The 15,910-nt window shown below is 43.8% G+C and overlaps 1 protein-coding gene across 1 annotated transcript in view; it reads right to left on the reverse strand.

Annotated features, from left to right (window-relative positions):
- itprid1 (ITPR interacting domain containing 1) overlaps positions 1 to 15,910 on the reverse strand; it is a 185,103-nt gene that overhangs the window by 136,793 nt on the left and 32,400 nt on the right. Inside the window, exons 7-8 of the mRNA XM_070874657.1 lie at positions 13,314 to 13,516; positions 9,404 to 9,912 (exon numbers count right to left, since the gene is read on the reverse strand). Coding sequence (XP_070730758.1) covers positions 9,404 to 9,912; positions 13,314 to 13,516 — 712 coding nt within the window. The remainder of the gene's footprint in view (positions 1 to 9,403; positions 9,913 to 13,313; positions 13,517 to 15,910) is intronic.

Below are 15,910 nucleotides of genomic sequence, written 5' to 3' on the forward strand. Positions count from 1 at the left end.
AGTCCTACGCACCCCTTCCCTATCTGCCCCACCTGTGAGTCTGTGGTTCTCGTGGTTCAGCCACCTAAGAACTCAGTTTAAGAGTGGAGTTAATTCCGAGGGACTGCCTATGATGATATGATTCAGCCTAATCGCACTTACCAGCTCTAGGTCCGTAACCGTGCAGGTTACGGTACTTCAAGTGCCCATCCAAGCACCTTTTAAATGTGGTGAGGGTTTCTGCATGATGGCCCTTCAAGTGCCCATCCTAGCATCTTTTAAATGTGGTGAAGGTTTCTGCATCCACCACCCTTCCAGGCATTGAGTTCCAGACCCCCACAACCCTCTGTGTGAAAAAGCTTCCCCTCAAATCCCCTCTGAACCTTCCACCAACCACCTTAAAACTATGCCCCCTCATAATTGACCCTCCACCAAGGGAAATATGCCCTTGCTATCCACCTTATCCAGGCCCCTCAGAATTTATGCACCTCAATGAGGTCTCCTCTCAGCCTCCTCTGTTCAATGAGAATCCAACCTATCCAATCTGCCCTCATAGCTAAGGTTCTACATTCCAGGCAGCATCCTAGTAAGTCTCCTCTGCACCCTCGCTAGTGCAATCACGTCCTTCCTATAATATGGCAACCAGAACTACATGCAGTATTCCAGCTGTGGCCCAACCAGAGTATTACACAATTTAAGCATAACCTCCCTGCTCTTATATGAACTATGCCTCGGTCAATAAAGGCAAGCATTCTATATGCCTTCTTAACCACCTTACCAACCTGGCCTGCTACTTTCAGGGATCTGCGGACAAGCACTCCAAGGTCCCTTTGTTCATCTACATTTCTAAGTGGCCTACAGGTGTATAACCTGTCCTTATTAGCCCTCCCCAAGTGCATTACCTCACACTTCTCCGAATTAAAATTCCATTTGCCACCGTTTTGTCCACCTGACCAGTAGATTGATATCCTCCTGCAGTCCATGACTTTCCTCTTCATTATCAACCACACAGCCAATTTTAGTATCATCTGCAAACTTCTTAATCATACTTCCTATAATCAAATCTAGATCATTGATGTATACCACAAAAAGCAAAGGATCCAGTACTGAGCCCTGCGGAACCCCACTGGAAACATCCTTCCAGTCACAAAAACATCCATCAACCATTATCCTTTGCTTCCTACCTCTAAGCCAATTTTGGATCCAACTTGCCACTTTGCCTTGGATCCCATGGGTTTTAACCTTCGTGACCAGTCTACCACGTGGGACCTTATCAAAAGCTTTGCTAAAGTCCATATACACTACATTGTACGCATTACCCTCATCGACCCTCCTGGTTACCTCCTCAAAAAATTCAATCAGATTAGTCAAACTTGATCTTCCCGTGCTGACTGTCCCTAATTAATCCTTGCCTTTCTAAATGTAGATTTATCCTGTCTTTCAGGATTTTTTCCAATAATTTTCCCACCACTGAGGTTAGGCTGACAGGGCCTGTAATTACTTGACCTATCCCTTTCTCCCTTCTTCAACAAGGGTATCACCTTAGCAGACCTCCAGCACCATGCCCAAATCCAAAGAGGACTGGAAAATGATGGTCATGGCCTCTGCTATTTCCTCTTTTGTTTCGCTCAACAGCCTGGGATGCATTTCATTTTCAAAGCTGCTAAACCCTTTAATACCTCCTCTCTCACTATTTCATCCAGAATTTCACATTCCTCCTCGATAGCATTTTCTGTACTGCCCCTTTCTTTTGTGAAAACAGACGCAAAGTATTCATTAAAACAATACCAACATCTTCCGCCTCGACACGGAGATTACCTTCACTGGCTCTAATAGGCCCGACCCTTTCTTTAGTTATCCTCTTGCTCTTAATATATTTATAGAACATTTTGGGGTTTTCCTTAATTTTACCAGCCAAGAATGTTTCATGCTCTTTCTTAGCATTCCTAATATCCTTTTTAATTTTACTTCTGAACTTTCTATATTCCTCCAAAGATTCTATAGTATTTAGCCGTTGGTATATGACATAAGCTTCTATTTTTTTCTTTATCCTTCCCTGTAAGTCTCTAAACATCCAGGGAGCTTTAGAATTGTTATTCCCACCCTTTTTCTTTAAGGGCACATGTTTGGCCTCAGCCTTCCGGATCTCCTCCTTGAATGACTCCCACTGTTCTGACACCAATTTACCTACAAGTGGCTATTTCCAGTCCACTGTGGCCAAATCACTTCTCAACTTAGTAAAATTAGCTTTTCCCCAATTTGGGACATTTATTCCTGGTCTATCCTTGTCCTTATCCATAACTACCTTGAATCTGACTGAATTATGGTCATTGGCACTCAAGTGCTCTCCCATTAATACCCCTTCCACCTGCCCAGCTTCATTCCCCAAAACCAAATCCAAAACTGCCCCCTCTCGTGTTGAGCTTGTTACATAGTGACTAAAAAATTCTCTTGAATGCATTTTAAGAATTCTGCACCTCCTATGCCCTTCACACTATATTTGTCCCAATCAATATTGGGATAGTTAAAATCCACTATTATTACTGCCCTATGGTTTTTGGACTTCACAGAAATTTGCTTACACATTTGCTCTTCCATCTCCCTGCCACTGTTTGGGGGTCTATAATACACGCCCAGCAGTGTGATCGCCCCTTTTTTATTTTTCAATTCGACCCATATGGCCTCATTTGATGATCCCTCTAATATATCATCCCTGAACTGGAAGATGTTAGCACTGTCTCCTGCTGCAGACCGGAAGGATCCTCTGGCGAAGATACTGAGGGCCACAATGAATTTGAGGACCACTGGGAGAGCTATGGTCATCCTGTTCTGAGGCTGCAGATCTGGTTGCAGGAGCTGGCAGAGTTATATGACCACCTCCTTGGTGAAGCAGAACCACCTAATCCATTGGTCCTGACTTAAGTGGAGGTAAGAGCAGTGCTCTCAGAAGACCCTAGTTGCTTAAGGCCTCTTGCTGAGAGCCATACTGGCCCTCCTACTAACAATAATTTCTACCAAACATGAGGCACACCTCACATTCCTCGTCTCACCTCACTCCCTTGAAGGAGAAGGTGCTGGTCATTCTCGGCAGGGGCATGGCTGAGCCCTTGGCCAGCGGCGGGCCTGAAAGAATACAAGATGCAGGTATCCCCACACGTTATCCTTCTTCTCACATCCCACAATATCTTCTGATGTACAAGCTGCGTATAGTGTAAGCCGTGGTTCAATTGGTTGCACTTTCACCTGAGTCAGAAAGTTGTGGGCCCACTCCAGAGACTTGAGCACAAAAATCTAGGCTGACACTCCCAGTGCAGTACTGAGGGAGTACTTCACTGTCAGAGGCGTTGTCTTTTGGAGAAGATGTTAAAGCGAGGTCTCTCTCATATGGACGTAAAATATCCCATGGCACTATTTTGAAGAAGAGCAGGGAAGTTATCCCCAGTGTCATGGCTAATATTTATCCCTCAATCAACATCACTAAAACAGATTATCTGGTCATTATCACATTGCTGTGCACAAATTGACTGCCGTGTTTCTTACATTACAACAGTGACTACACTTCAAAAAAGTACTTAATTGGCTGCAAAGCACTTTGAGATGTCCTGAGGTCATGAAAGTTGCTATATAAATGCAAGTCTTATTCATTTTCTTATTGGGCTTCTTATGCACTCGGTAAAAAAGGAATCCTGTACATATTGTAAAAATGCCATTCCCTTTTCCATTTTCCCTACCCCTTCTTGCCAGTTTATGTGGATAGTTGATGTCTTTTACTCATTTCATAGATTTGCTTACATATTTCTTTCTCCACTTCTCTTCCACTATCTAATCCATATGGATTCTGTTTCTATCTTAATGTTGATTATGTCCCTTTCTTCTACTGCCATGTCATCTCTAATTAATACAGCTATACTGCCTCCATTCCCCCGTCTTACTTTCCCATCCTTTCTAAATACATTGTACCCCGCAATATTGAACTGCCAGTCCTTTTCTTAATGCAGTCATGCTTTTGGGCTTGAGATGGTCACCGCGCATGCAGCGTGCACCCTAACTGGGACCCGAGGTCCAATTTTGGGATTCCCAGTTATTTGGGCAAGCTGTTGGCATCTGTCCTACCTTTACAGCCAGCTCACCCATTTAAAGATGAATTTCAGGCTACTCAAAGAAAGAGAGATCACCAGATTGGAAGGACTTTCAGGTAGGATAGTGAAGGTAGAAACCCTAGAACTGTTCAAGTGGAGCATGATAGGGACTTTCCAAACTGAGATGAATTAATGGTTTCCTCATTTGGTGCTACCTTTTATATTAATTATTTTGATTGATGACAGGTGTGATCACCAATTAAAAGGTAACAAGTGCCCCCTCCCTGTGCGGAGGGGAGCGGGTAGGTCCGAAGGCCTCCTCGTAGGACTGCTCCTGGGCACGGCCAAGGGTGCCATCAGCCGGTCCAGGCAGCGGGCGGTCGAGGGGGTCGTTCAACCTGACTGCCTGCCTCTCTTCCGCTCTTACATCCGGTCCAGGGTGTCCTTGGAGATGGAGCACGTGGTGTCCACCGGTACGCTCGCGGCCTTCCGCGAGAGGTGGGCACCGGAGGGACTGGAGTGCATCATCACGCCCGGCAACCAAATTTTAATTTGATTTTACGTTTTTAAGTTTAATTTGTTTTAATTGCCGGTGCTTTTAGTGTCCCCCTTCCCTTTTATAGGGGGCACTGGGGAAAATTGTGATTTTAGTGCCCCAAAAAAAAAAACACAAAAAAAAAAGGGGGAAAAAAAAAAGGGCCTTGTAAATGTCTGGAGTGTCACCCAGGTCGGGTGGCACCGTTTAATGTTTTATGTTTTCGCAGGTAAACTCAAAAGAGTTAACAAGTGCCCCCTCCTTGCTTACAACTAGGCCCCACACACAATTGAACCCCCCCCCCCCCAATTGCCTAGCCTGGGATAGCTGGAGCTACCAGGCTCAAGAATTTCATCACCTAATTAAACATCGTTGGGAGTGTGTGCCTGGTTGGCTCCAGCTGCCCCAGGTGAAGACATCTTCTCCCCTCACCTGAAGACCATCCCAAAGACTGTGTTTGTGTTTTTGCCATCTGGGGATTGCACCCACCCACAGCTGCGAGGGGAGACCTGCCCTCGCAGTCCCCCCCCCCTTCCCACCCCCCTCTCTCTTTCTCTGTTATTCTCCCCTCTCTCTCTGAGACCCCTTCCTCCTAATTTAAAAAAAAAAAGATAACAAGTGCCCCCTTCTTAAAGGACCACAATCAATCAACTGTAACTTAAACTAATTGGGGCTAGAATTTCCCCAAAGCCCGCCAGTGCCCGATTGCCACCCAAAAAACCTCCAAGGCTGGGAAGATTATTGCTGGTGATAGCTTGCTGAAAATTTTTTAAATAAATAGTAAAAAAAACAATCACTTACCTTTTTCTTGCAGACCTACTTACCTACAGCCCAGCTCCGCTAATCCTCATGGGCGTTATTTAAAATATATTTTTATACGTACCTACGGGTTCCCGCTCAGCCAAAGATCGCGCCAGGGCAATCTGTGGATGTTGCACGCTGGCGGTTTGCTCCCCAGTGGTACTTCGAAACCGCCGGCGTGCCTCAGCTGGGGAATTTTTTGCCGACCCGGTTCTTGGTCAAAACGGCCAATACCGCTGAGAAAACGGGCGATGAAACAATGCAAATTCTAGCTCTAAAAGTTTAACTGAAACTTAATAAAAATAAATTAAAATTCTGTTCCGGGGGGTGATGAAGCACTCCAGTCCCCCCGGTCGCGGAAGGCCTCGAGCATGCCGATGAACATCGCGTGCTCCATCTCTAGTGACACCCGACCGCGAACGTAACCGTGGAAGAGAGGCCGGCAGTCACGCCAAATGACCCCCTTGACCGCCCCACATTTGTTTCTATGGCTATGGCTGAAGAAAATATTGAACATTTCATTCTCTTGGAGCAGGTAGCTAGCACTTCTGCAAATAGCGCATAAGACTCAGAAACAGGCCATTCAGCCCAACCAGTCCATACCGGTGTTTATGCTCCACTCCCATCTTTCCTCATCTAACTCTATTAGCATAACCCTCTATTCCCTTCTCCCTCATATGCTTATCTACCTTTCCCTTAAATGTATCTATACTATTTGCTGCAACTACTCGCTGTGGTAGTTCCACATTCTCACCAATCTCTGGGTAAATAATTTTCTCCTGAATTCCCTATTTGATTTATTGGTGACTATCTTATATTGATGGCCTCCAGTTTTGCTCTTCCCCACATTGGAAACACTCTCTCTTTGTCTACTCTATCAAAACCTTTCCTAATTTTAAAGACATCTATTAGGTGACCCCTCAATCTGCTTTTTTCAATCAGAAGGAGACCCAGCCTGTTCATCCTTTCCTGATAGGTATACCCTTACAATTCTGGTATCATCCTTGTAAATCTTCTCTGCACCCCTCCAGTGTCTCTATTACCTTTTTATGATATGGCAACCAGAACTGTACGCAATACTCTAAGTGTGGTCTAATCAAGGCTCGATACAAGTTCAGCATAACTTCACTACTTTTCAATTCTATCCCTTTAGAAATAAAACCTAGTGCCTGGTTTGCTTTTTTTATGGTCTTGTTAGCCTGTGTCGCTACTTGTAGTGGTTTGTGTATTTGTACTCCGAGATCCCTTTGCTCCTCTACCCCACCCAGACTCGCACCCTCCAAGTAATAAGTGATCTCCCCATTTATCTGTGTTGAATTTAATTTGCCAATGATATGCCTATTCTGCAAGTTTATTAATGTCCACCTGTAATTTGTTGCAGTCCTCCTCAGTATTGACTATCCCCCCAATTTGATGACACCCGCAAATTTAGATATTGTGGTTTTGATTCCAAAGTCTAAATCGTTAATATAAATAGTGGTCTCAGAACTGATCCTTGTAGAACACCATTACCCATCTTCTGACACTGTGAATAGCTACCTTTTACTCCTACTCTCTGCTTTCTGTCTTGAAGCCAGCTAAGTATCCATTCTGCTACTTGTCCCCTGACTCCGCATTCTCTGACCTTGTTCATCAGTCTATTATGGGGTACCTTATCGAAGGCCTTTTGAAAATCTAGATAAATTACATCTACTGAATTACCCTTGTATATTTTCGCTGTTACCTCTTCAAAAAAATTCTGAGAGGTTGGTCAAGCAAATCCATGCTGACTATTCATTATTATATTTTGCCTTCTAGATTTTCTTCTACATTCTCCTTTAGTAGGGATTCCATTATGTTGTGTCTGTCTCTCAATCTGCAGTTCATGAATAGCCCAGTTAACTAATGAGTGTTCAAATCCCTGCACATAGAATCACAGGATTTTATAGCATTGAAGGAGGCCATTCAGCTCATCACAGCTGGACTGGCTCCCTGAAAAAAATATCCAAATTGTCCCATTCCCCTGCACTTTTCCCACAGCCTTTTAATTTTTTCAGGTATTTATCCACTTCCTTTAAAAATCTATTATGGATTATGCTTCAATCATTGTTTCCGGTAAGCATTCCATGTCCTATCAACGCTCTTTAAAAAAAATCTCCCTTTGTTTTTTTGGTACTAATTTTACATTTATGCCATCTAGGTATCGACTCACCAGCAAATAGAAAGTTTCCATGATTTACTTTATCAAAACCCCTCCTAATTTTGAAGACCTCTATCAGATCCCCTCCTAAACATATTTATTCTAATGAAAAGAGCCTTTACTCTTTACTCATAACTAAGCCTCTCATCCCTGGGATCAACTCAGTGAATCTCTCCATGGCTTTTACATCCCTCCTATAGTAGCAAAAGACAAAGCTGACATGTTCACAACCATCATCAGCCATAAGTGCCAAGTGGATGATCCATTTTGGCCTCCTGCTGAAGTCCCTACCATCACAGGAGCCTGTCTTCAGCCAATTCCATTCACTCCATATGATATCAGGAAATAGCTGAACACACTGGATACAGCAAAGGCTATGGGCCCCGACAACATCCCGGCTTTGGTGCTGAAGGCTTGTGCTCCAGAATTAGCCACACATCTAGCCAAGCTGTTCCAGTACAGCTACAACACTGGCATCTACCCAACAATGTGGCAAATTACCTAGGTATGACCTGTCCACAAAAAGTAGGACAAATCCAATCTAGCCAATATCCACCCCATCAGTCTACTCTCAATCATCGGCAAAGTGATGGAATGTGCCGTCAACAGTGTTATCAAGCGGAACTTACTCACCAATAACCTGCTCAACGATGCTCAGTTTGGGTTCCATCAGGACCACTCAGCTCCAGAACTCATTACAGCCTTGGTCCAAACATGGACAAGAGCTGAATTCCAGAGGTGAGGTGAGAGTGACTGCACTTGACATCAAGGCAGTATTTGACCGAGTGTGGCATCAAGGAGCCCTAGTAAAATTGAAGTCAATGGGAATCAGGGGGAAAACTCTGCACTGACTTCAGATAATGAAGCAGTCCATCCCCGCATGCAGCAAGAACTGGATGACATTCAGGCTTGGGTTGATAAGTGGCAGTAACATTTGCGTCACCCAAGTGCCAGGGAATAACTATGTCCAACAAACGAGAGTCTAACCACCGCCCCTTGACATTCAACAGCATTACCAAATATATCCCACCATCAACATCCTGGGGGTCACCATTGATCAGAAACTTAACTGGACCAGCCACATAAATACTGTGGCTACAAGAGCAGGTCAGAGGCTGGCTATTCTGCAGGGAGTCTCTCATCTCCTGACTTCCCAAAGCCTTTCCACCATCTACAAGTTAGGAGTGTGATGGAATACGCTCCACTTGCCTGAATGAGTGCAACTCCAACAACACTCAAGAATCTCCAGGACAAAGCAACCTATTTGATTGGCACCCCATCCCCCACCATAATCATTCACTCTCTCCAATACCTGTGCACCATGGCTGCAGTGTGTACCACCTACAAGATGCATTACAATAATGTGCCTTTTCGACTGCATCTCCCAAACCTGTGACTTCTACCACCTAGAAGGACATGGGCAGCAGGCGCATGGGAACACCATCACCTGCAATCTCCCTCCAAGTCACACACCATCTTGACTTGGAATATATCGCCATTCCTTCATAGTCGCTGTGTCAAAATCCTTGAACTCCCTCCCTAACAACACTGTGGGAGTACCTTCACCACACGGACTGCAGCGGTTCAAGAAGCTCACCACCACCTTCTCAAGGGTATTGAGTGATGGGCAATAAATGCTGGCCTTGTCAGTGATGCCCACGTCCCATGAATGAATATATATATATTTTTAAAAGGTTTCCAAAACTGGATACTATATACTAACTGTGGCCTAACCAATGCTTTGTTTAAGCTGTATCAACTGGTCATTCTACTTTTGTGTGCTGGTTTCCTTTTATGTGACATAAATATCCTTCTCTTGATTTGGCTTACCTCTTCCATCTCGAAGGAATCCGGTGGCTGATCACTCGTGCAGAGTTTCAGTTTCTTTGCCTGGGGCGTGATGAATTGAAACCCCTTGTCTCCGTCTTTGGCAGACATTTCCAGCAAGAGACAAGCTTGGGGCTCTTTCAAATTAAAAGGCAAATCAGGAGCCTTGTTCTTGGCCTGACTCTGCTCTGCTGTCAATGGTGCCAAAATGCTATCTTCAGGAATAGACTGGTGAGCACATTTGAACGCAGCTCGACTTTCCCTTCCTGAAGAATTTGAAAGTTTCTCTTTACCTTCTCCAATTTCTTTGAAATTTTGAGAGTCCTTAATGTTCTGAAGGAGGTTTTTTTGGGACGCTCTTCGCAGCAGTTTTCTGCATTTCTCTTTTGTTTCCAGGGAATGTTTCTCCTCAGTGTTGGGCTCAGCTGATAGATTTTGAGTGGCCACCTCCGTAAACAAGGAGGAGAATACATCAGTCACTTGTTGTAAGACTTCAAGTTGCCGGAAACGACCTAAATGGACAAGAGAGGGATAAAAAAAAAAGAGAGAAACAGACCCTGAATTTATTGTGAGACGATCAATGTGTTACCTTGGAAGGGCTTTGTCACAATCAGACACAGTTTCCTTTTGAACTTATCACAGCCCTAATTATTTCCAGGAGGATTTTTATGGGAGCCCAAGTGAACTTGTATCAGCTGGAGCAACAATTGGCCTCAGCACCTCCAATGGAGGGGAAAAAAAATCAGCGGGAGCACCTGTTATTTTCTAATCCCTCTCTTGTGGGGGAATCCAGAATAAGGGGGTAGAATCTTCAAATTAGGAGCTAGACCATTCAGAGGCGCACTTATGCAACATCAGATCTGGCTTAAGTGCAGCATTGGCAACTGAAAGTACAAGTTTATGGAAAAAATATAAACAAGAGAAAGTAAAACATCCAGAATGCCCATAAATACTCAATGCTGTGCAACAACTTTGTAAGGCCACTACACAACCAGCTACCAGCTCACAGAAACCATAACAGCAATAACGTGGGACACCACCAAATGGCATACGTAATCAACATGATTGGCTTGGTTTTGCACCTTCTTACACACCATTGTTGCTATCATAATAGGCACTGATCTAAATGACAAATCACTTGTTACCTCTGCATCCATGCATCACTATATTTATCACCAGAATTAGCAGAGGAGGTGACACAAGTAGATTAACCACGCAGTATTTTGCCTGTAGTATCTCACACCTTGTTTTGGTGTTCAACTAGCCAATATATAGAGTAATTTAAATTTTAGTGTCTATTTTCTTGGTTCGTTCACTGCCTAATATTGTAAGCATTGAACTAGGTGCATGCATATTGTGTGTAGGGACTTGAAAAGTAACTACATTTAATTGACTAGTCCTTTCATATAGTTAACATAAAAATTAGACAAATAAAGGAAGGTCACTCAGACTGCCAACTTGAGCATTTTTGCCAATCTTGTAATGTATGCACTTGTGAGTATGCTCATATGTTTGTAGAGCTGTTGCTACGCAGAGGGGTTTCCTGTACGGGCTGCTCCTGCACACGCTCCACATTGCCATCCTCATCTGCCGTCCGGACACGCCATAGCGCACCATCTTGCCATCCGGAGGAGGCGGGGGTCCCCAGTGGAGTGCACACTATGCGGGAGTCCTCCCACTATTTATTGGGGGCTTGGCCTGGAGGGTGCTGCACGGAGCAGTCCTGTGCAATAAATTAAGTCGGTTCACAGGCTCCTAGGCCGCCTGCAATTTATGTGGTCTGGAGGAGTCCGTATTCCATGTTTTTACAGAATGTGTGAGGTTACAGCCCCTATTTCATTATTTGAAGGGACTGCTCCTCAAATTCTGGTTGCACTTCAGTCCCACACTCCTGATCTTTGGGCACCCTGTGCAGAGGGGAGCGGGTAGGTCCGAGAGTCTCCTCGTAGGAATGCACCTGGGCACGGCCAAGGGGGCCAGCAGCCGGTCCAGGCAGCGGGCGGTCGAGGAGGTCATTCAGCCCGACTGCCTGCCTCTCTTCCGCGGTTATATCCGAGCCATGGTGTCCCTGGAGATGGAGCACGCGGTAACAACCGGTACGCTCGCAGCCTTCCATGAGAGGTGGGCATCGGAGGGACTGAAGTGCATCATCACCCCCGGCAACCAAATTTTAATTTGATCCATTAATGTCAATAGTTTAATAGGTTTATTTTGTCAGTTTTAGTGCCCCCCTTTAATTAGGGGGCACTTGATCTACGGTTCAACTTTAAAATAGTTGTAGAGCTGTTGCATTGTGATTGGCTTAGCCAGTCACATGATGTTCACAAGACTCAATAAAACCACAGTTAGGTCTAGGTCATCCATGATGAAGGACACAGTTGTGAGCCTAGTGGATGAGCTGGTAAATTGTAGTGTGATTGTTAAACCTTTGTAAATAAACCAATTAGTTCTTAATAGCAATGTGTTGCTATGAATTCTTAAGCAAAGAATCCATGAAGCAAATACATTAAGTCCATCTTAATTTTGTTTACCAGTTCAGCCATTTTGTGGGGCATGCTGGAAATCTCATCCTATCATTATTTCTATTGTGGTTCTTCATATTTTACTTGTGATTTCTGGTCCCTTCTGTGGACTGAATTGGGTTACTCTGGTTTTTGTTGTGTTTTGCCTTTTGTGTTGTATTATATGGAGTCTTATGGTTTTTGATCCATTTAGTGATTTGCACCAAGACCTAAGAAGCAGAGCTATGAGAGTAGGTCACCTGCCTGCCCTCCTGGCCAGTCAATGACACAAGAAGGGAAGATCAAAGATCGTGGTGTGAAGAAAATTTAAACCCCAAATCTGACACTCTGCACATGTTGCAGAGTCTCACTTACCTGGCACATTGATTGAACAATCAGCGGGAGGTTCATTTGCTGGTTCTTCAATCTGTTCTCTGGTAAGAAATACCTCATGCTGAAGAGTGGCGTTTTTGCAACTTCAGGGTGATAATTTAACGGAAGTTTTAAATCACATTAAAACAGTCTTCCTGTGACATAGAACAAGTGACTCCTGAAACTGGGTTGGGCCTATGGGGCATGAACTGTTTCAAATGATCAGGCTGTTTTAAGAGCTGCAGTCGGTATATGGTTAAAGTGGTTACCAGGAAGAGTGGTGAAGATATGTGGGCCTCGTACATATTTGGTCAAGATGTTTGATCATGGACAAGTTAGGTTTGTTTACATTGATCATATTTTACCTACAGACATGGATGGAGTTAAAGGTTGGAATGATTCGATTATTTCTGACTCATCAGATAGTTTTGATACAAGTAAAGTATCAGTAGCATATCCTACATCAAATGTACTGGAAACAAGTTCAAGAGAAAGTTAGATTTTAAGTCCGAATCCGAGTCAGGCAGACAAACAGTCTGAAGTTGTAGAGAGTTCAAATGTAAATCAAGGGCATCCCTTGGGGGAAAACTTTCCTCAGGATCAGCCTCGAATGAGTCTAAGTTTGACACCACGTTTAGAAGGTTCTGTTCAAGAGTGAAAGTATCCTCTTCGAAACAGAAAACAAGTGGTTAAGCTTGATTTGTAAATATGGCAAAATAAGTCCATATCCTTTGTTATGTATAACCATGTATGATGATTGTTTGTTATAATTACTTCTTCATTAAGGAGGGAGAAGTGTAATATATATGGCTCTACCCAATGGACTACTGTGGCTTTACAGTCATTACTGTATTACAAGAATAAATAGGTCAGGTCACCTGACAGGCTTCCTGATGTTATCAGCCATCTTACAGCCTGTGTGTTTGTGATGTCATACCGAAAACATAACAGATGTGTACATGATGCGTAAGGGACCAAAACCTAAAGGACATCCAGCTCATTAAACCAAAACGTGTTCTCGTCTGAAGAATCTTTCTTACTGTATAGATCGGGGTTTTCCATTTCCATCCGTAGCTTCTGTGCATCCAGAAACACTCCTATATTTATTCCAATCGCAACAGAAGAACTATTGATGAAACGAGCTGGAATTTTAGAAGAGATGTCAGGCTCATCTTTGCCAAAACCAAGGTCAAGTAGAACCTCCTCAGGATCATCATGCCAGAGAGCCAGTAATTCAATAACACTGTAAAAGAGGCAAAGTAGAGTGTTATGTGTATCCTGCCTGATTTGCTCCTGTCACCGTGAGGTTGATTTAACGAAAGTTTAGTGTCCTGTGAGACAACATTAGTTGTGATCGAAGAGCTAAGGTACTCTACAGCAGAGTACTGCTCTCCAGCATGGTTATCAAGTCCGCATGTCAAATCTGTTGATGTCCAGCTGAATTATCACCAGTTTTCTTTTATCAACACCAACACCTTGGCTGCCCGTGCTTGCAAACATCGCACCACCACACCTATACCGTGAATATGCAATCTACCGAGAGTACAACCACTACACTAGCAAAGACATGCTGATCCGGGCCGACTTGAACAACCTACCACCAACCTGTCTCAAATCTAAAAGACCACCTTTGCCCTTACCTCAGCCGCTTTGCTTATCCATTCATTTGTCACCTCCAGACTCGATAACTCTAATATTCTGCCTTTCTTTACCAACTTCAACTTGTTCAAAACTTGCTGCACATATCCTGTCCTGCATTACGTTTTGCTCGCCCATCACCCCATCCACATTGACTTATATTGGTTCCCCATACCCCAATGCAATAAACTTAAAATCCTTGTCTTCTTCTTCAAATGCTCCACAGCCTCACCCTACCCTTTCCCTGCATTCTCCTCCAGCACTGTATCGCTGATGAAAATGCCATTCCTCTCTGTCCTTTTGCATAAACACCCTATCTTCGCCCTACCATTGGTGGTGGAGCCTTCCGTCAACGGGGTCCTACTTTCTTGAAATCCCTCCCCAAACCTCACTGCATCTCCAATTTGCTCTACTCTTGAAAACTGTTCTTAAAATCCATCTCTACCATCAAGCTTTTGGTCACCATCAATGTTCCTTGTAACTTTTCTTGGCGCTGCGCGGGCCATTCAAAATACCGTACATGCACGGTTTTTGCTTTGAAAAGCTGGCAAGCTGACTGCACTGGATCCATGGAGTTTAAAGGGAATATTGGTCACCACACCTAACCTCTCCCTGACTGGCTCCATATCCATTTGAATCGCCTTAGGACATTTTTTACATTAAAGTACAAGTTGTTGTTGTAACGTGCTCGATGTAGCCAGGGGTAATATATGAAACAGAGAAGTCACAGTTCCAGTGAAGAAGGTGCTGATATTTTGTTATACTTTGTCTGATCTCATGTACAGGGTGGACGACCACTACAGGTGAGCTTTGCTTTCCAGAGAAGAGCTCATATTAACGACTCCATCAATCCCCTTCTTCATCTGAACCTAGTCTCTGAGGTGTAAAGTTGATATTTGGTAGGGGCATAAAAGGGGGTTCAATGGAATGGAAATCAAGCAGGGTGTCTAAAACGTGACCGATCCACTACCATTATAACAACCAAACTATTAAAAGATGTTGCGCAGCATGAGGAAATGCAAATATGAAGAAAGATTTAAAGATTTAGGGCTTTTTTTTCTTTGAACAATGCCGATTACAGGACAATATGATAGAAGTATTTAAAATTAGGAAAAGATGAGACAAGGTAGATAGACACAGACTGCATCTAGTAGTTGAGGGGTTGGGAATGAGGTGGCATAGATACAAGATTAAATGTAAGAGATTTAAAACTGTGAGCAGGAGAAGCATCTTTACACAGAGTTACTGTGGAATTACTTCCAGGGCTACTGGTTGAAACAGAAACTAGCACAAGGAATTTCCTCAGGGGTACTCCTGATTGGTCACTGTAATTTCTGCGGGAGATTATTAAAATCCCTGGATAGATGTGCAAATGGGGTTTTGGCAGTGGATCAAAGAACCTCAGAGAAATTTTCTGGTGATTAGATTAGAAGGCAAAGAATAAAGGGATATGGCAACAGGGTGGGTTAGGCCCAGTAGCTCACATGGAGAGTAAACATCTATATGGACTGGTTGAACTGAATGGCATGTTTCTTTGTTGTAACTTCTATGTATTTCAATGAATACAAAGCATAATCCTGAAATAAAACAATACCTCACCTGCAATCAAACATGAAAAACAATGGCTCACTATCTCCAAGAAAAATTCTGCTACCCTAATCTATGCAGTCAGTGTTCTGTGCCATTCGCAACTTTTCAGTTAATGAAGCAGTCACTGCCCGCATGCAGTAAGACCTGGACCACATTCAGGCTTGGGCTGACAAGTGGCAAGTAACATTTGTGCCACATAAGTGCCAGGCAATGACTATCTCCAATAAGCGAGAGTCTAGTTATTCTGTATGTAGGCACCTTTAGTAATGACTCCACGACGCAGGGTATGCTACCTGCAGTGTGCAGGTAACCCTTAGATCTCCAGCAGCAGCACCCTCTTGTGTACAGGCAAGGTGTGTACAGTGTAAGGGTACATTCAGTGTTGCATAACAGTGTTACAGACATCACA

Source organism: Pristiophorus japonicus, chromosome 1 (genome assembly GCF_044704955.1).
Source record: "Pristiophorus japonicus isolate sPriJap1 chromosome 1, sPriJap1.hap1, whole genome shotgun sequence".
NCBI lineage: Eukaryota > Metazoa > Chordata > Chondrichthyes > Pristiophoridae > Pristiophorus > Pristiophorus japonicus.